The sequence below is a fragment of the Acomys minous genome (genome assembly GCF_964271855.1).
Source record: "Acomys minous genome assembly, chromosome: 6".
Taxonomy (NCBI): domain Eukaryota; kingdom Metazoa; phylum Chordata; class Mammalia; order Rodentia; family Muridae; genus Acomys; species Acomys minous.
Window position 1 is genome coordinate 88,914,612 of NC_140487.1, and position 21,334 is coordinate 88,935,945.

A 21,334-nucleotide genomic window follows, 5' to 3' on the forward strand; every position below is an offset into this window, starting at 1 on the left:
AAGGGCCAGAGTTCCACCATGTGGCAGAAACACAAAAAGGAGACAACTTGGGAGGCAGAGGCAGGTGGGTTGCTGTGAGTTCAAGGCCAGCCTGGTCTACAAAGCGAGTCCAGGACAGTTAAGAATACACAGAGAAACCCTGTCTCAAAACAAAACAAAACAAAACAAAACAAAAACTAAACAAAAACAAAACACAAACAACAACAACAACAAAAAGGAAGACAAAGTCGGACATGGAATTGAGGGGTGTGCACGGACAGATCACATGGGGCCTTAGACGACGCGGCGCTTGCGTTAAAGTCAGTGGGAAGTCCTTTGAAAAAGAGTGGGCAGGGCAGGGAGGAACGGAATGATTCGATGAGCTTTGCATTGGGAAATGTATGGCTGAAAAGTGGAGTGAAGCTGAAAGGAGCTGAATGCTCAGCTACACACCCTCGTGCAGTAGTCCGCGCGGAGGATAATGAAGGCGTGGAGAGAGCGGCAGCTGTGCTTAGTGGAATGGGATGAAATGGACGTGAGTGATTTGCGAGGGTGAAAATAAAAGAGCTTGGTGATAGTCCAAGTGTGTTGGTGGGATGGGAAGGAAGAGGGAGCTGTCAAGTGTGTCTTCTACTTTAAGAAGAAAACCACCTCTCTCCTTAGAGTCTTGTTCTCACCTGCATCCAAAGGTCCCTCACAAACTCACGCTTTGAGCTTATGCTGCCGCTGCCTGGAGGATGGTGCTGTCTGGGGGGCGGGGATGTCTGCTGGGCGTCATAGCTTTCTGCTTTCCTCACAACAGTGCAGTGAGGGACATCTGCCACACACTCCTGCATCTATGAATGTGGTTACACCTTCCCCACTGTGACACACACACACACACACACACACACACACACACTCCTCTTGAAAGAGACATCTATACATTTCTCAAGTCTCACTGTCCCCAAGGATCAACCTCCATCTCCCCTAGCCAAAGTCACTCCTCTGTCCTCATCTTCCTCAACGTCGGGGCTTCAGTATAGCTGGCTCACAGCTCCTCCTTGTAACACTTTAAAATTTCCACTTCCTTGACTCTTCACTTTTGGTTTCTTCTCAGATGTTGGTTTTCTCTACTCTGCTGCTAGGTTTCCAAATGTGGGTGGCATGAAGGCGACAGGCACAGGTCACTTTTCAACGACGACTCTCTGGTTAGTCTCATCCAGTTCTATGGCTTTCCAGTCTCTATAGGCAACCTTCTGCTCTGGCTCCTCAGTGTATACCGGCACATCCAACCCTAACATGCCATTTCCACTTAGGACTTCAAGTAGGCTTTTAAACTCACACTGGACACACAACTTTCAGTTTATTATCTCTCCCCCAAGTGGATCCCCATTATGATAATTTTCCCATGTCAGAAAATGGCACAAAGCTGGGCATGGTGGTGCCCACCCCCCCTTTTTTTTTGTATTGTTTTTCGAGACAGGGTTTCTCTGTGTAGCCCTGGCTGTCCTGGATTCACTTTGTAGACCAGGCTGGACTCCAACTCACAGAGATCCACCTGCCTCTGCCTCCCCAGTGCTGGGATAAAAGGAGTGCACCGCCCCACTGGGCTTCATCACCAGTTTCTTAAAAGGGAATCCTGTGCTAGGTGGTGTTGGCACACATCTTTAATCTCAGCACTTAGGAAACAGACGCAGGAGGGTCTCTGTGGGTTCAAAGCTAGCCTGGTCTACATGGCGATTTACAGCCCAATCAGGGCAACATAGTAAACTCCTATCAAATAACTAAAAGCAATCACATGATCTAACATGTCTGTTTCATTGTTCTTTTTTTTTTTTTTATGAGGCAGTCTTATGTAGCGAAGATAGCCTCAAATTTATTATGTTCTGCAGACTGACCTTCGACTTCTGATCTTCCTGCCTTATCCTGCCAAGAGAATTACCATATCCAGCATTTTTTCTTTTTTCTTTCTTTCTTTCTTTTTTTTTTTTTGAGACAGGGTTTCTCTGTGTAGCCTTGGCTGTCCTGGACTCACTTTGTAGATCAGGCTGGCCTTGAACTCACAGCCTCTGCCTCTAATCCCTCCCTGAGTGTTGGGATTAGAGGTGTGTGTCACCATGCCCAGCCCTCAGCATTTCATTTTTAATTTTGAGGTAGAGTCTCAATATGTAGCTCAGGCTGACCCAGACCTCTTCATCCTCTTGCCATAACCTTCCAAGTGGTGGTGCTGTAAGCGTATATCTGCTACCAAGCCTGGTTATAGTCTTTAAATTAGACACAATATTGCTTGTCCTCCATGGTGCTAAGTCTAGATGAGACTATAGAGAAAGCACTGACAGCAGTGCCCAGCATCCAGTGAATACTCAGTTAGGTGTCTGGATGACAAAGCTATTCCCTTTTAAATCCTCCCAATGGCACCAAAAATAAAGCCAACTCCCTACAATCTAGCCTACTAATTCCTATGGAGTCTCCAGCTTTACAGTTACTTTGCTTTCTCATTACAAATGATTGACGTTGGTCTTGCTGATAACTGGGTGCTGCCATGATCATTCTCATTTTGGGGTCTTGGTATCTGTTACCCTTTCAGCTTGGAGAGCCCGTGAGACTGTGCCTTGGAGTGCACGTGAGCAACTGGTGGTCAGGGAGCAACCCGTGAGAGCCAGGTCTCTCCTTTCACCAGCTGCCAGAGTGTCACTGTGTGCTCAGCCATTTTGTTAGACCTTAGAAAAATTTTGCACCAGGCACTTAATACATCTTATTCTTTTAACTACAGTCTCAGATTAAACACGAGCTCCTTGTACAGGTCTTCCTTGCACACTTTTATGTTTGTTCGTTATCTGTCTCTTGTCAAGTCTAGGAAACAAGAACATTTTCTGCTTCTTCACAGTTGTATCCTCAAGTCCAATAACAATGGAAGATAGCCAACAAATATTTTCCTTTATTAGTCATGTTTGATTGTGCATTCATTAAATGTTTACTGAAGCAATTAACAAATAAGTACTTTCTGACTTGTACACGGTGGAGAGACAGCTGCCAAGGTGAGACCGCTGGGAGAAAATGTGGGAAGATGATCTGACGATTTATTATTTTTTTAATTACCAGAATGAAAAATTCTGAGCCAATTAAATAAGTAGAAACACACAGTTTTAGAGTTGAAAGAAGAAAGTGTCAACTCATCTCTTGAGTGTCTCTGGAGGGAGAGCACATTTCGGACCATAACCAGGGCTCTCTGCCAGTTCTCTTAAGTGGCTCCTAAAGAGAGGGGCTCTTCCTCTTCTGTCATGTCTTAACCCCTAAACTGGAAGGCTACCTCCAATTTCTAGCTTTAGACGACAACAGCTCCACGGCTTCCAGTAAGTAAAGCAGGCTTTATTATTCCTCAGCGTTCAGTGCACAGACTGATATTCTATTACTACTTAAATAGTTCTCAGCCGGTTGGTCATGCCCCTGTTGGGGTTTCACGACCCTTTCACAGGGGCCCCCTATCAGTTATTCTGCATATCAGACATTTACGTTTCAATTCATTACAGTTACGAAGTAGCAACAAAATGATTTTATGGTTGGGGGTGTGTCACAACATGTGGAACTGTATTAGGAATGTTGAGAACCACTGCTCTAGTCCTTCTTGTAGGCTATTTAATATCAGAAAGCCTTTTCCAGCCAAAGGACTTCTAACTAAACCTGAGATTACAGGATCGATTCTGTCACAGTTAAGTTTAATAGCTGTTGCAAAAGCCCTTCACTGAATTTTCTTTTTTTTTTCAAGACAGGGTTTCTCCGTGTAACAGCTCTGGTTGTCCTGGACCTTCATTGAATTTTTGTTTGTTTTTTGAGACAGGGTTTCTCTGTGTAGCCTTGGCTGTCCTAGACTCACTTTGTAGACCAGGCTGGCCTCGAACTCACAGAGATCCACCTGCCTCTGCCTCCCGAGTGCTGGGGTTCATAGGTATAGATGACCAGGTCTGGCTTCTCCTTCAATAAAAATTTTAACAACAACAACAACAACTACAACAACAACTTAGACACACCTTCTAACAAACCTTACCTTCGCTTGTAAATCAGGAACCACAAAGCAGATGCCAAAAGAAAGAATCCAGTTCCCAGACTGATAGCGCCAAGAGCCAGCAAATAGGTTAAGTAATTATAGAAACCTATAGAAACGAAATGGCAAAATATCATTTCATGCAAACATCTCCAGTCACTGGGCAGACTAAACGAGGTAATGTTTACAACGATACAACCTGATATTAAGGCTGACCAAGAAATCAGGGAGTCCTTGCTTTATACAATCCAGCTAAATACACGGGAAGACTCAGAGTTAGAGGACAGCACAGGACTTGTCATAAATAGAACTGGGAAAGCTCGTAGGGAATCTCACTTCAGAGACGGCAACACTGAAGCCCTGGAGGAGATGTAAGTGATTGACACCGGTGTTCTGATTGTCTTCTGTTTTCTCTTGCTACCAGACATCTCAATCTGTTTATGATACAAAAGTAACTAAGAAATCATGACGCAAGTAGAATCACATTGGTCAGGTGGATGGCTGTGAGTTCGAGGCCAGCCTGGGCTACAAAGTGAGTCCAGGACAGCCTGGGCTACAAAGTGAGTCCAGGACAGCCTGGGCTACAAAGTGAGTTCGAGGCCAGCTTGGGCTACAAAGTGAGTCCAGTACAGCCTGGGCTACAAAGCGAGTCCAGGACAGCCTGGGCTACAAAGCGAGTCCAAGACAGCCTGGGCTACAAAGTGAGTCCAGGCCAGCCTGGGCTACAAAGTGAGTCCAGGCCAGCCAGGGCTACACAGAGAGACTCTGTCTCAGAAACAACAACAACAACAACAACAACAACAACAACAAAGCCCCAAAAATCAAACAAGCAAAAAAAAAAAAAAAAAAGTGAAGCTGTCTAGGGAGGAGAGAGAACAAAAGAGGAGGGACACAAAAGAGGCTAAGGAGCTATGGGAAATAAGCTTAACACACAACATTTACTCCCTTGAGCCTTTTTGTTTTGTTTTTTGGTTTTTTCAGGACAGGGTTTGTCTGTGTTATCTTGACTGTCCTGGACTCGCACTCACAGGGATCTGCCTGCCTCTTCCTCCTGAGTGCTGGGATTACAGGAGTGTGCCACCACACCTGGCTCACCTGAGTATTTTTAATATTATTTTTATTTGATGTGCATTGTGTTTTTGCCTGCATGTGTGTCTGCGTACCACTTGCGTGCTTTGAGGTTGCAGAGGCCAGAAGAGGGCACTGAACTCCCTGGATCTGGGATGGCTGTGAGCCACCACGTAGGCACTGGCGATCAAATCCAAGTCCTTTAGAAGAGCAACCAGTGCTCTCAGCTGCTGAGCCGTCTCTCCAACCCCATTAGTTGTTTTTTGCTTGTTTGTCTTTTTTGTTTGCTTTTTGGAGACAAGGTTTCTCTGTGTAGCCTTAGGTATCCTGAACTCCCTTTGTAGACCAGGCTGGCCTCGAACTCATAGCAATCCACCTGCCTCTGCCTCCCTTCCCCTAGTGCTGAGATTAAAGGCGTGTGCCACCACATCTGGCTTGTTTGTCTGTTTTGCTTTGTTTTTTTTTGTTTTTTGTTTTTAAAGGACTTTGTTAGTACCATGATTTTGTTTTTTAATTTCTGAAGTGATTTCTAGCTTCAAGATAGCACCTCTCAAGTTGTAGCTTACTAAGTAAGTTTAATATTGTCTACATTCAGCTGGGCAGTGGGGGTGCACACCTTTAATTTCAACACTTGAGAGGCAAAGGAGAGTCTCTGTGAGTTCCAGGCCAGCCTGGTCTGCAATGTGAGTTCCAGGCCAGCCTGGTCTGCAATGTGAGTTCCAGGCCAGCCAGGGCTACACAGAGAAACCCTGACATGAAAAACAAACAAAAAATAAAACAAAACAAAGCAAAACAGATATACATTCTAGATTTATTGATACGGAAAAAACTTTATAAGGCTATTTATCACAGTGATATTTTAGACACAAGGACTATAAATGGTCCCAATTAGAAAGTCATTAAATAAGTTACATGTGAGAAACAGTGTCCTCAACGGAGTGCACACTTCCTCGGTATAAACACTGTAGACCAAAAAACAAAACAAAACAAAACAAAAACCACTGTAGACCTTTTGGATTAAATAATTCTTAAAAAGTTATTTCTTAGCAGGATGATGGTGGTGCATGCCTTTAATGCCAGTACTGAGGCAGGTGGATCTCTTTGAGTTTGAGGCCAGCCTGGTCTACAGAGAGTTCCAGGACAGCCAGGAATACACAGAGAAACCCAGTCTGAAAAAACAAAACAAACAAGCAGAAGAAGAAGAAGAAGAAGAAGAAGAAGAAGAAGAAGAAGAAGAAGAAGAAGAAGAAGAAGAAGAAGAAGAAGAAGAAGAAGACGACGACATTTCTTGTGGGCAGGAGAGAAAGCCCAATGGTTAAAAGCACCTGCTGATCCTCCAGAGGACCTGAGTTCAGCTCCCAGCTCTTCTATTAGGCAGGGCACAACTGTCTGTACCTGCAGTTCTCAAGGATTCCACATATCTGGCCTCCGAAGATACCTGTACTCACATGCACATATTCACGTACAGAAACACACGCATCTAAGTAGAGGAATTAAAGTAAGCCTTTAAAAATATTTTTTAGGACACACCTTTAATCCCAGCACTCAGGAGGCAGGGGCAGGCCAGTCTCTGTGAGTTTGAGGTATAGGCTCAATTTTCTTAACAAATATATTTTATTATGAACTTATTAACCAAGAGTACCTCACTTACAACCCAACTAACCTAAACAATAGGAAAAGAAGAATAAAGAATAATGAAACCGTAAGGATGTCAGTTCTGAGGAACGGTTCTCCTGGCGGAATGAGGAGGATTTCTTTTGCTGGAACCTGGAGCAACCAGGACCCGGAACCTCAGCCAGAGCCTGGAGCCCTGAAGCCTTCCCTCGAGTGGTTCTTTTTTAGGAGCACCTCGGAAGTGCAGCGATGACCAGCCAAAACTACCAGAAGTCTCCAAAGGCCCCGCCTCTCATTTTTGGCTCACATTTATACCTCCTCTCAGAATTTGCTCAAGGATGTTTTTTATCTGGTAAACAACCAGTCTCCCCCACACGGTGGTTCGACTTCTAAGGGGATAAATATCACCTGCTTTCTCACAAGTCTTTTTCTCATACCCCCTTTGCGATCTAAACAAAACACATGTTTATCTCTCCTTCATTGAGGCCAGCCTGGTTTACATGGTGAGTACCAGGACAGCCAAGATTATGTAGGGAGACCGTGTCTTAAAAAATTAAATTAAATTAAAAATTAAACTTTGCATTTACTTAGCATGTTTGGTGATGGGGTTCTCGAAGAAGAAATTAAAATATAATAATTAAAATAAAAATGAATAAGAAATAAATAGTTTTATAGTGCTGAAAATGAAGATAACACCAGAAACTTAAATGGATAGAAAATGGCTAAATGGCCAGTAATCATATATAAACTTTACTAAATTATAAATGAAGTATACCTCAAAGCACAAATAAAATGTTATGAACATTACTTCTGATGTGCTATGGAGCAAATAAAAAAGACAAAATATAAGCTGATAGCAAGGGAACAGGAGTCTGAAGTCTCATTTGCTGCTGGTGGAGATACAATCTGGGAAGCCAGTTCCATTAGTAAGCTGAACAAATGCATCCTCCACAGCGCAGCAATCCAGCCAGTGGCACACACGCAGCTCAAGTCCACACACAACGCGGATGAACTTTGTACCAGGGAGTTTACAGCAGGTGGTTTGAGGTAGCTCATCACTTGGGAAACACATAAAAGCCCACCAGAGGGTGAATAGATAAATTTAAAAGCAGAATTGATGAAGAGAAACAAAATGTCCCGTACCAATGGGGAAAGAACGAACCATAACCATGAGCAGGAATATAAATTTTACAGATAAAATGTTGGGCAAAAGCAGACATCCAGACACAGATGTCAGGGGAAGCACAGTAATGCTGAACATGTTCTGTTTCTTGGCTTAGGTATAGGCACAGAGACACACACACACACACACACACACACACACACACACACACACACACACAGACACACACACACACACACAGACACACACACACACAGACACACACACAGACACACAGACACACACACAGACATACAGACACACACACAGATACACACACACACACACACACACACACACACACACCGAGGCTTCAGCAACCTCAGCACTTGATATGTAGCAATACATCAAAATTTATGATGGGCATTATCTCTGGGTGAACAGGACTATGGGAGAAATACAAATTGTCCTTTTAGTGTTCTATCCTTAAAAAGATACATGGCTAATAGGTGTCTGTGTTTATTATTGTCTTTTTTTTCCTACTTCATTCTTATTATTTTTTCTCCACTATCTAAACATTGTAAAAAAAAAAAAAAAGAATGTTCTAAATTTTGAAACAAAAAAAAAAGGAAAAAAAATAATATAAGGAAAAATATCAACTGGTTGTTACTGGGCACAGGCTTACAGGAACTTTTCTACATTATCAAACTCCTTCCAGTGGTAGAATTGCCTGCTTAACATAACTGAAGTCCTGGGATAGTCTCTAGCATTACCAAAAAAATTCAAGACTGTGGAAAGAGCAATATAGTCAAGAAGTTTACCAAGCGAAACATTTGAAGCATAAAGTAACACATTAAAATGAAGAAAGAGGGCTGGAGAGATGGCTCAGAGGTTAAGAGCATTGACTGCTCTTCCAGAGGTCCTGAGTTCAATTCCCAGCAACCACATGGTGGCTCACAACCATCTGTAATGTGATCTGATGCTCTTTTCTGGCCTGCAGGAGTATATGCAGGCAGAGCACTGTATAATAATAAATAAATAAATAAATCTTTTTTAAAAAATAAAATAAAAATAAAATGAAGAAAGAACTGCCAGGAGTGGTGGCACACGCCTTTAATCCCAGCACTCAAAGAGGCAGGGGCAGGCAGATCTCTGTGAATTCAAGGCCAGCCTGGTCTACAAAGGGAAAGCAGGATAGCCAAGGCTACATAGAGAAACCTGTCTCGGAAAAAAGACAACAACAACAACAACAACAACAACAACAACAACAAACAAAACAACAAAAAAGAAAGGACACAATTATAGATACAGCAGAAGCTGAAATAAGAAAACGCTGTCAATAATGATCGCTAATATAAAGTTTACTTAAAATACCGAATACCTGAGAAGTGATTTCTAAAAAGTGAGTCAAGAAGTGACAGAGCTTCCTGTTGCCGACCATGCTCCAACAAACAGCGAATGTTCCTAAGACCGGCAGGACTTTCTGCTGGCTAGCACCAGCCCCACAAAGTGAAACAGGACAAGAAAAGCAAGGATCCTTTATGAGTCCAGGGAAAGGCATTCTGACCAGAAACAGAATGGCTGCACCAGGCAGAGTATTACTATTTTCTGTGCGAAGGTTAAACCTCAAAAGACTGCTGATCTAAGAGAACTCCAGCTAGCAAGGGATGCAAGCATTATGCACACGGGGAAGTAAAAAGAGCAAGGGCTGTGTAATCCAGAGCTTTTGTTACGACGGAAATAAAAATCACAGGCTTTTACTCAAAATATAAAAGGGGGATTAAAAAGAAAAGAAAGAGAAAGAAAGAACAGAAACCCAGGGGAACACAAATTCGTTACACTGAATCAGCAGTTACAAAATTTTCCCCCAAAGAAATTGGTGGTCCCCAAAATGTTACAATTTCTACTGTATACCCATGATGCTAGCATTTCTTATCTTATACAAGTTCTTCCAAAGAACAGAAAGAGGTTGCTGGCTGTTCCTTCAAAGACATTTTCTTCTTTGTGGGTTTTCCATACCATTAGGAGAAACCATGTGACGGAGTTCTGACCAGTGGAATGTGAATGCAATGGTGTCATAAAAGCCTTCTGAAGGGCCCCCCCACCTCCGCCCTCCCCACCAAACTGTGGGGGATGAAAGTGATCACCACAGAAACTGTGGAAGTCACAGATTCCTAGTTCCGCCATCAGTCTACTGGATATAATCGACATCATAGAAAATTCAGCAGCAGGAGATCTCATATGCTTTGTAAGGGTATGCTCTATACTCTCCAACATCAGAAACAGTTGAAAGCCCCTAAGCTAGCCGGGCGGTGGTAATGCATGGCTTTAATCTCAGCACTTGGGAGGCAGAGGTAGGTGGGTCTCTGTGAGTCTGAGGCCATCCTGGTCTACAAAGAGAGTTCCAGGACAGCCAAGCTTACACAGAAAAACCCTGTCTGAAAAAACAAAAACAAAAACAAAAAAGAAAGAAAAAGGAAAACTCATAAACTTGGAAACCATTCCTTTTGAAACAACCCACAGGCAACAAGAAATCTTAATGAGACACAGAATATATTTTTGATGCGTATAAAGAAAATATATCAAGGTTGGTGGAGTACCACCCAAGCAATACTCAGTACTGGACCTCTGACCCCTGACCCCTGACCCCATAAGGGAAAAATCCTCTAGATGTCTAACATTATTGATGCCAGGCATAGTGGCTCATACCATTAATCCCAGAATGTAGGAGGCAGAGGCAGGTGGATCTTTCTGCGCTCGATGCCAGTCTGGTCTATATAGTAAGTTTCAGGACAGCTAGGGCTACACAGAAAGACCTTGTCTCATTTTTTAAAAAAAGTATTGCTCTATTAGTATATATTTCATGAAAGAAGACCAAAGTTTTATTCTCAGTGAATTAAAGATCTAGATTCCATAGTCTAATAGCTTATGTGAGAGGCTCTAAAAACAAACCATTATTTCTCTTATGACTGGTTTTTTTTTTTTGGCTTTTGTTTGTTTTCCCTTTTCGTCTTTTCTAGACAGTTTCTCTGTGTAGTTCTAGCCTTGAACTCAGAGATTTGACTGCTTCTTCCTCCCCAGGGTTTTTACAGTGAATGAACTCAAATGAATTATACATTTAGTTAGCTTCTACTGCTATTCACTGTGAGTACTATAAATTTTCTCCTTTTTTAAAATAAAGTTTTCAATGCCATATACTTATTATTTCTATTTTCAGAACTTTTGTTGCTTTCTCTCCCCCCCCCCCCATAGGGTTTCTCTGTATAATAGGCTTGGCTGTCCTAGAACTCTCTTTGTAGACCAGGCTGGCCTCGAACTCACAGAGGTCCGCCTAACTTCAGAACTTTCAATTTCAGGTTTTGTTGCTGCTGCTGTTCATTTTGAGACAGTGTCTCACCGTGAAGCTCTAGTTGGCCTGGAACTTGTTGTGTAGACCAGGCTGACCTCCAAATCCCAGAGATTCGCTTGTGCGGGGACTAAAGATGTGACTTAAGATAAAGTATGTGAACATGTGTGGGGCAGAATGTACACATGTGTACCAAGTGCACACGTGCCTTGAAGCCAGAAGAGGGTGTCAGATCCTTTGGAGCTGAAGTTCAGGTGGCTGTGAGGCACAGACAGGGTGTGACTATTGGGAACCAAACGCAGGTCCTCCTGCAAGAGCAGCAAGTGTCTCACCTCTGACCATCTCTCCAGCCCCCAAGTTCTATAAATCTTTTTTTTTTTTTTTGAGACAGGGTTTCTCTATGTAGCCCTGGCTGTCCTGGACTCACTTTGTAGACCAGGCTGGCCTGGAACTCACAGAGATCTGCCTGCCCCTGCCTCCCTGAGTGCTGGGATTACAGGCATGTGCCACTGCACCTGGCTGGCAGCTCAGTCTCCATGAGCCCCTATGAGCCCAGGAGAGTTGATTCTGTAGGTTTTCTTACGGTGTCCTTGACCCCTTTGATTCCTTCAATCCTTCTTCCTCCTCTTCTATAGGATCCCCCAAGCTCCACCTAATGTTTGGGTGTGAGTCTCTGCACCAGTTCCCATCAGTTGCCGCACGAAGCATCTCTGATGACAGTTAGTCTAGGCTCATGTCTACAAGTATAGCAGAATATCACTAATAGTGTCATTAATAAAGAGGCAAGGCCCCGTTCATGGCATGGGTCTCAAGCTGGGTCAGTTATTTGTTGGTCTTTCCCTCAAATTCCGCTCCATCTTTTACTCCTGCGTATCTTGCAGGCAGAACAAATTATGGGTCTAAGAGTTTGTGGCTGGCTCGGTGTCCAGTCCCTCCACTGCACGTCTTGCCTGCTTACAGGAGATGGCCAGTTCAGACTCTATATGCCCCCGTAGCTAGGGTTACCCCCATAGGTTCCGGGGAGTTTCTATTGCCCTAGGTTCCTGGCTCATCCCGAGATGATGCCACTCCCATCCAGTGTCTCCCCCTTTGTCTTCCCTCTACCTCATCCCTCCTGTCCCCACTACCACCCTCCCATACCCAGTCCCCGCTCTCCACCTAATCTATCCCCGCTGCTCAGTGAGATTCAAGCATCCCCTCGTGGGCCCTCCTCGTTACTTAGGTTTGTAGTGTGGTTATCCTGTACTTTGTGACTTCTTACTTTGTTTGAAAATTTCTTTAAGTTGCTTCCATTCCAGACATACATATTGGTGACTGGGGAGATGGCTCAGTTGGTAAAGTTCTTACTACATAAACCAGAAGTGCATAAAAGGTCACCCCAACATCTCCCTCTGTTAGTCCAATAAAATGCTCTTTCTCTAACATCAATAAACTATATATGATAACAATGTGGGAACTCTCAGGTAAGAACTACATTCACAATGTCCAGTCCATTTGTTTGGTAACCTTGGAGAAAGTGTTCCACTATTTATCCTATCTTGGTGGGTCCAAGGTTCTGTACCTAAGTCACTTTCTATCATAACTTACAATTATCAACCTGAAAACATCTTTTAGACCTTAAATTATTTTCTTAAATCCAAAACAACTTAAGCTTATATGTGAGACTATAACTACGATTGAACCCCATCAGAGACCTGAGAAGGATAAATATTACCTGAGTAAATTGGAATTGGAGAGCAAGAGGCTTCCAAAACTATGGAAATGACAGAGACTTCTGGCTGCCTGGACAGTCGCCCAAGATTCCTCTGAAACATTGGGGCATCTATCTTCAGCCATAGGCCCAGAATATCGGACAGACATGTCTGTGAAGCAGGAATATTGAAGGACTGCCCTACCTTGACTTGGCAAACTTTAGCAGTTGATTTCCTTCTCGTTTTCCTTGTCCACACCTTGGACAGCATGCTGTCAAGCAGCTGAGGCAAGGCACGTTTTTGTTTTTAATTTTTTTGCCTGGTGGCTAGCTTTGCCAAATTTGGAAGCAAACTCCATTATGAGGTTCTTTAACACTGCTTCTTCTTCTTCTTCTTCTTCTTCTTCTTCTTCTTCTTCTTCTTCTTCTTCTTCTTCTTCTTCTTCTTCTTCTTCTTCAAGGAGCTCTGGAAAAGTTTTATTAAAGGGAAACTTTACTGGTTTACTTTTCACCAGTCTGTTCTGGCATGCTTCGAATAGTATCAGAATCACCTGGGTCAGTGATAGCCAGTGTGCATGCTCTGTAGTATTTTCCACACGTTGTGCCTAATTCAATATTCCTGCCACTGTAGTGATGGACACCAGTTTTATCCAACATAGCATGGTATTCTATTTCAGATTTCCTCAAAGCTGGGCAGTTGTTGGCAAGGGTGATCAATTTCACTTTGCCTTGTCTGATCATCTTCAGAGTCTGTTTGTATCCCAGGGCATAACTTTCCACTTTTCATAACAAGTTGGAGCCTAGAGTTGATTGACTCCAGAGACAGTTTTTTCCCCTGTCTTCTTTGCAGCCACTATTTCCTGCCTTAGGAGTGGTACAGTCCCCAACCATGATCAGCTACCAAGATCCCTTCATCTTCCTTGAAGTAGAATAAAGGTGCTGCCAGAAGCAGACGTGTCCCACTGTTAAAAGGGCCTTTTATTATTAAAACATCTTTAAGTGCCGTATCCTGTAGATTTCAGAGGTTTTTAAAGACCATCTCTATACCTAGAGTATATCTGAATAGGCAAACATAGCTTGGCTCTAACTATTATCTGATTAACTTTGAAACCATTGACTGGAGGCTTATTTCTGTGATGAACTAAACTAGTACCTAACACGACTACAAATTTGATTGACTAGTAACTTGCATTTTTTGTTTCTGTTTATTTGTTTTTGTTTGGTTTTTTGAGACAGGGTTTCTCTGTGTAGCCTTGGCTGTCTTGGACTCACTTTGTAGACTAGGCTGGCCTTGAACTCACAGTGATCCACCTGCCTCTGCCTCCAGAGTGCTGGGATTAAAGGTGTGCGCCACCACACCCGGCTTGTACTTTCCTTTTTCAATCTGTGTTTCCAGCTGTAAGTTGGGTAGCTAATTCATCCTAACACACAGATCTAAATCTGACACTAAATTCCAGTATAAGGAAGTCTTATAGTACATGCCAAGACAAATGAATAACTGCCATGAAATGAAAGTCGAGACAGAAGCAACATATTCCATATTCAGGATTCAAAAGCACTAACTGCAAGAAACAAAACTACAAAGAGAAATTCCTCTGGTTAAAAGACACTGTGGCTGTCACTAAAGCTTCTGCAGAGACTCTTGCCCTAACCCCCAGGAGCAAATCAAATCTTAATGAAAAATGTACTGAGCTGAATTCTGATTCTGAATCTTGACATCAACGTCAGGGAGATACAGGAAAGATGGCTGCAGCTAATGAGGTTAACAAATCAAATCTAGAAAGAGTTATTAAATATTTATTAATCCCATGAGAGTAAAAGCGTTAACCTTCTCAGTTCTCAAAGCAGAACATGCGCTTTATTACCTGTGCATATTTGCTAGATTTTTCCTTTAAACCGATGGGTGTGTGACCCATTGAAGTCAGTGTGGTCTGAAATATTAACGATGCAATAAGTAAATATTACAAGAAGTAAGAGACCCTCTAGAAAGTGTATTAGTATGTCAATAGATTTCTCTCTCTAAAGAAATGCCTCTGGAGGTGAAGAGAAGATGGTTGATTGGAGATGCTCAGAATTTTCCTATGCCTACAGAAATCTGAAATAAAATCTCAGGTAGGTGGCAAAAGCGGGGTGTGGATGGCATAGAAAGACAAGGAAGCAAGTTGGTAAACAGTAGACAGCGAGGAGGTAAAATCCAGACATGTTGGACTTTTGATTTATAAACAAATTGGCCCTAACAGCACTGGGCACAATAGTAGGGAAGCAAAGGAAAGAGGGTAAACTTCCAGAAGCTCTACAGGGCACCAGCTGGCAGCTCTGCAGAGATGCAGGTAAAGAAGGGGCAACTACCACATGCAGCAAGCACACTGGAGAGGGAGGTCCTGTGCCTCCTGCCTAATCCACTACTGCTGTAGATGGGGCTCATTCTAGGAGAGGGCTTACATTCACTCAGGAAGAGGAGAAGACCAATCAATAATCCTCCCTGGACCCCCAGCTAAATGACTGGCCACCCTGAGAGCCTTGGTGCAACTAGTTCTCTCTCTCTCTCTCTCTCTCTCTCTCTCTCTCTCTCTCTCTCTCTCTCTCACACACACACACACACACACACACACACACATCTACTTGGGTTGAAGCTATGAGTCTTGCACTGTGCAATGGTAGCACACGTTTGTTTGTTTGTTTATTTGTTTGTTTTGGTTTTTCAATACAGGGTTTCTCTATGTTATCTTAGCCATCCTGGACTCACTTTGTAGACCAGGCTGGCCTCGAACCCACAGCGACCCACTTGCCTCCCAAGTGCTGAGGTTAAAGGCTTGTGCCACGACACCTGGCTGGTGGCACATGCTTTTAATCCCAGCGCTTGGAAGGCAGAGGCAGGTGGACAGCTTGGTCTACAGAGCAAGTTCTAGGAAGAGAAATCCTGTCTCAAACAAAACGAAACAAAATGGAAGGAAGGAAGGAAGGAAAGGAGGAAGCAAAAAAGGAAGGAAGGAGAAACGAAAATACGAGTCTTTCCAAAGAGGGAATCTGGGGATGATCATATCAGGGCAACTTTTGCTCAAGTTCTGGCAAAAGGAGAGATAATAGCTGTGTATATTAGTAGGGGGCTGGGGCAGAGAACTTCACGACCAGCGCACACAGGATTACTCTTGACCCTCTGGCATAGATGGCTTGGTCTTACTATTTTCTATATTCTCAGAGGGCCAGAGAGACCTGGTGGAAGGTAGCACCTGCTCTGGGAGTTCTTGTGCCAAAGCCACGCTGGCTAGTGGGGTGGGGGGTTGAAGGGGGGCATCCAGGAGTCGCGTTGGGTAATGTGATGCTTGTCTCAGCTGGCAGGAGCAGTGGAAAGGCGCTCCTGTGTGCCCTACGTTGGCAGGGCTACACATAGAAAAAACTGACAGGAATTCAGCGTAGGAACTGGTACAGTGGCCTGACTGTGCAGGAGGGCGGGGCTTTGTCTGGAAATGTCCCTTAGTGGTGTCATCCATTTGGACATCAGAGGAAAAAAAAAACAGTTGGGGAAGGGGTGGGGACAAAGCATTTACATTCTCTTTCTCTTCAATGGAGAATAAATAATGACTTGTGTTTTCTTTTTGTCTAAATTTGTTTTTCTCATTATTTCTACCATCACCCCCCAAATACTTGCTTCTTTATTCTTTATTACATTTATTTATTATTTTATTTTCAAGACAGGGTTTCTCTATGTGCAGCCCTGGCTGTCCTGGAACTCACTCTATAGACTAGGCTGGCCTTGAACTCACAGAGATCTGCCTGCCTCTGCCTCTTAAGTGTTGGGACTAAAGGCCTGCACTACATCACCCACATATTTGTATTTAGGTTTTTTGTTGTTGTTGTTTGTTTGGTTGGTTTTTTGGTTTTTCGAGACAGGGTCTCTCTGTGTTAGCCTTGGCTGTCCTGGAATTTGTTTTCTTTTTAAAAATAAAATTTAGATTATACATGTATGAGTGTTTTGTCTGCGTGTACATATGCGTGTGCACCATGTACATATGTGTCTGGTGCCAGGGGTGGTCAGAAGAGGGATTCAAATCCCTTGCGACTGGAGTGAACAGAAGGGTTTGAGCTGCCATGTGGGTACTGGGAAGCATACTCAGCTCAGCAGTTAAGAGCATTGGCTGTTCTTGCGGAGGACCCGTGCTCACTTCCCCGGACCCATCTGACAACTCACAGCCCTCTAAGTCCACTTCTCTCTTCTGGCTTCCATGAGCATGGCGAGAGTGTTATGCATCGTGCAGACAGAACACCCAGACAGGTAAAAATAAGCAATTCCAGCACTCGGGAGGCAGAGGCAGGAGGATTGCTGTGAGTTTGAGGCCAGCCTGGTCTACAAAGTGAGTCCAGGACAGCCAAGGCTACACAGAGAAACCCTGTCTCAAAAAACCAAAACCCAAAACTAACCAACCAACCAACAAACTGAGCCAAACAAAAACAAAAACAAAAAACAAGAGGTTGTGGCAAGATGCCTCAGTAGGCAAAGATGCTCACCTCATGTACTGCCTCCCCAATTATGCCCACACACATAAAAATAATATTTTTCTTTTAAAAGCTAGAAGAGAAACCCAAAGACATGCATAAGCAGTTAGGTTTAGATGGCGCATGCCTTTAATCCCAGCACTCGGGAGGCAGAGGCAGATGAATCGCTGTGAGTTCGAGGCCAGCCTGGTCTACAAAGTGAGTACAGAACAGCCAAGGCTAACACAGAGAAACCCTACCTCAAAAAAATAAAATAAAGTAAAATAAAATAAAAGGTTTAGAAATGAAAATTTAAAGTGACAGTAGAAATCACATTATCCTATCTTAGCATGAAGAAAATAGTGAAGGATGAAAAGAAGATCAAATATTTATTAAGCTCGGGCAGCAGTAAAAAGAAAAATAATTATAATAAAAACTTCGAGAAATCCTGGCCACAAACCCACAAACCTAGAAACCTATGAGGGAGAAGCAGCAGTGATATAAATACTAAAGGAAAGAAAATCTGTTCAATGTAATTATAGCAGGAAATCCTCCAAATCCAGGAAAGGACATGGACATCCAAGCACACGAGACATTTAGAATCCTACACAGACACAACTAGAAAATAACTTCATGACATATTATAGTTAAAAATACCAAGAGTACAGGGCAAAGAAACTATATTGCTAGAAGTAATTGAAAAATGCCAAATAAACTACAGACAAAGGCAAAATTCATCAGAATTACATGAGACCTCCCAGAAGAAATCCTAAGAGTCATGAAAGGATAAAACAATATCCTAAGCCCACCAGTAGATAACTATGAACAAAAGTTGCTATATCAAGCAAAGTTATTCTTGTATTCCTTTGTTTTGTTTTCAAGACAGGGTTTCTCTGTGTAACTTTGGCTGTCCTAGAGCCACTCTGAAGACCAGGCTGGCCTTCAACTCACAAAGATCCACCTGCCTCTGCCTCCCTGAATGCTGGAATCACAGGCGTGTGCCATGGCACCCAGCTTGCAAAGTAATTTTTTTTTTGAGACAGGGTTTCTCTGTGTAGCCCTGGCTGTCCTGGACTCGCTTGTAGACCAGGCTGGTCTCAAACTCACAGTGGTCTACTTGCCTCTGCTTCCCCCCCACACACACCCCCCCCCCAATGCTGGGATTAAAGGCGTGCACCACCACCGCCTGGCTGCAAAGTAATTTTTTTTTCTTTTTGCAAAGTAATTTTTAAAGTTAATGGAAAAGTAAAGATCTCCCATGATCATCACAAAATAAAATAATTAATTACCATTAAGCCATCACCGAAGACAGTATGTAAAGGGATCCTACACAGAGACAAAGATGAGACACAGTCACAAGCAGGAGGGCTCCACAAAGAACAAATTTCACAAGAACGAACGAATGAACAACTGAGAACCATGAAACAGCGAACTTACGTATTTTGACACAGTAAAACAGGAAACTCCTAAGGTCAATAAGGAACGGAGAAAAGAACAAAGTATTCGAATCAACCAGAAGACAAACACTAGACACATTTACAGCAATCAGCAAACACCTCTCAGCCATAACTTAAATGTAAACAGTCTTAACTGCCCAATTAAATAGCAGAGACTGAGTTAGAGGGTTAGAAAAAAAGGCCCAACTGTCTGTTGCCTGCAAGACATGTATTTCACTATCAGAACACAAACTAAGGGGTAAAGGATAGAGAAGGATACACCAGGAGCAAGTGGAAATACCTCTACTGAAAAAGTAGACTTCAAGCTCAAATTAAAAAAATATAAAGTCACCATATACCAACAAAGAACAACAGCACATCCCTGTTTCACAAAACAAACATTTCTGGAGATCAAGCAACAGATAGGTCCAGAAATAATAGTGATGGACTTCAATACCTCATGTTTATCAACACATCACTCAGACCAAAAAAACAAGAACAAACAAACAAACAAAAAAACAAAAAAAAAAACAGATAAAACTATGCCACAGGAAAAACAAGATGGCGGATAATATCCACACATTACATTGTCAGGCAAAGCCTTTACGGAAAAATCTGGAGAAGAGTGAAAACAGCTTCAAAATATTACTACTACCTTCGTTGGGAAAGTGAGATAGAGAACTTTACAAAAGCAGAAGAGAAAATTCCGAGCTGGTCCCAGTGGCATCAGCTGTTTGGGGAGCTCCCTGCTCCCAGTGAAGGAATGCTAGCTGCACACTGGAAACCAGAGAACAGAAAATCTTCACTGTCCTTATACTATCAGATTCTCTAAAGAGCTGGAAATAAAGGCCACACCCAGGACAACAGCGGCAGTAGCAGAAGGAAACGCTGCGGGGAAATCTCACTCTTCACCAACTGGGCACTCGATGGACCAGAAGTGGGAAGCGGCTTCACCAAGACCCCGCGCCACACTGGCATTGTGGTGTGTCCCAAGACCCTCCCTAAAGCACACTCAGGAAGTTAAGAGCAACTGTCTGGAAACCGTACACTCAAATCTAGCTAGCAGAAGACTACTGGACTGCAGGGGTTGGGGGGGGGAGGGAAACCAAACCAAACCAAACCAAACCAAAACCTTGAATCAAGACCACGCCGCATCCCATGAACTGAAAACCTCGTGGAGCCAAAATGCAGGGGAACTTTTAACGCAGACTCCAAGCAGTAGATGGAAATTGGAAAGGACCACACAAGTGTGTGAGGCCAGCATTGGAAAACAGAACCCTGAAGGGATGATATAGGTGTGACCAGAATCTGAGACCGCATCGGTGAAGCATCGCCAATGGACCGGACCAGCCATCTATATTCAACCAGCCTAAGGAAGACCCAGAGAGGAGAAACTCATCTCTCTGCTCCATTTTTGTTCCTAGAGCCCGCCCCCGCCATCCTTACTTTCCTCTTTTCTCTTCTTTTCCATTAATACCCACAGTAACTAATCTATTAAAACACACAGTTATCAGTGGCTCTTTACTCCCTAAAATGATTGGCACTTAAGGGGTAGTTGGCATGTAGTAGACTAGCACTGTATTTTCACGAGGCACCCACTTCGGACTGTTGCGACACGTGTAGTGGTTTGACCACGAACGTCCTCCTTGGGCGCCGGCATTTGAATACTTGCTCCTCAGTTACTGCAAACGCTTCCACTGAAAGAAGAAAGGGGATCTGAATAAAAACCAAGTTCAACGCATGACCGGACTCCAGATGCACAAGTCCCAACACAAAAACACAAGCGTGGAAAAAAAAATCTCTTCAAAAACCAAACCAAACCAAAACAAACCAAAACAAACAAACAAACAAACAAACAAAAACCGAGCCATGCAACAGTAATGGCGCCCAAGAGAATGACATGAACAGAATTCCTGACAATGAATCCAAGAGAACGGCTGTAAGTTCGCAAGATAATCAGAGCACACAAATAAATGCCTGAAACACCTCTGTGAGAATACAAGTGAACCAAGCAAGTATTTACAGTTCAACAGAGACACAGAAATGCTGAAGAAAACCAAAACAAAAAGCCCAGTGGAACGACTTGCCAGTCCCGTCTGGTGGATAACTGGGGTAGCGTCTCCTAGCCTCAAGGTCGCCTCTTGCTCTGGGTCTGCGGGAGAGTCTGTCGCTTGCTCCACTTCTGCCAGCTTCTGTTTTCCCTCCCCTCCCCTCCCTCCCTGGCCCCACAGCATCCTCCTCTCTATGTCCCCCACCCTTTTCTCTATGTCTGTCAGACTCTGTCTCCAACCTAATAGACTTTTTGTTTTTCTAAGACAGGATTTTACTCTGCAGCTGAGGTGGCCTAGAACTTGCAATCCTTCTGCCTCAGCTTCTCAACTACTAGGGTTATCAATATATTCCTATTTACTTCTAGCAGGACCTTGATGTTAACAGAAAAGATTATTAAGGTCCATTATTTAAACTTCCTCCTCCCCCCCCCCAAAAAAAAATAAAAAATAAACTTTCCCAAACACTTGTAGAGCTCAAAGGAAATAAGATACACATTTATGGTGGATTACTTTACCGTAATTGCCTTAGTAGGTATGATAATGAATCTAAT

General features: G+C 43.2%; 1 protein-coding gene and 1 pseudogene across 2 annotated transcripts in view; both read right to left on the reverse strand.

Moving 5' to 3' along the window:
* LOC311599683 (uncharacterized protein C1orf185 homolog) overlaps positions 1-21,334 on the reverse strand; it is a gene marked incomplete at its 5' end in the record, with an annotated part of 39,354 nt that overhangs the window by 15,455 nt on the left and 2,565 nt on the right. Inside the window, one exon of the mRNA XM_084785691.1 lies at positions 4,007-4,112. Coding sequence (XP_084641817.1) covers positions 4,007-4,112 — 106 coding nt within the window. The remainder of the gene's footprint in view (positions 1-4,006; positions 4,113-21,334) is intronic.
* LOC311599071 (large ribosomal subunit protein eL30-like) lies at positions 13,229-14,696 on the reverse strand (annotated as a pseudogene). The gene is made up of 2 exons: positions 14,689-14,696; positions 13,229-13,665 (listed from the first exon to the last, which is right to left on the reverse strand). The product of its transcript is annotated as a large ribosomal subunit protein eL30-like (transcript).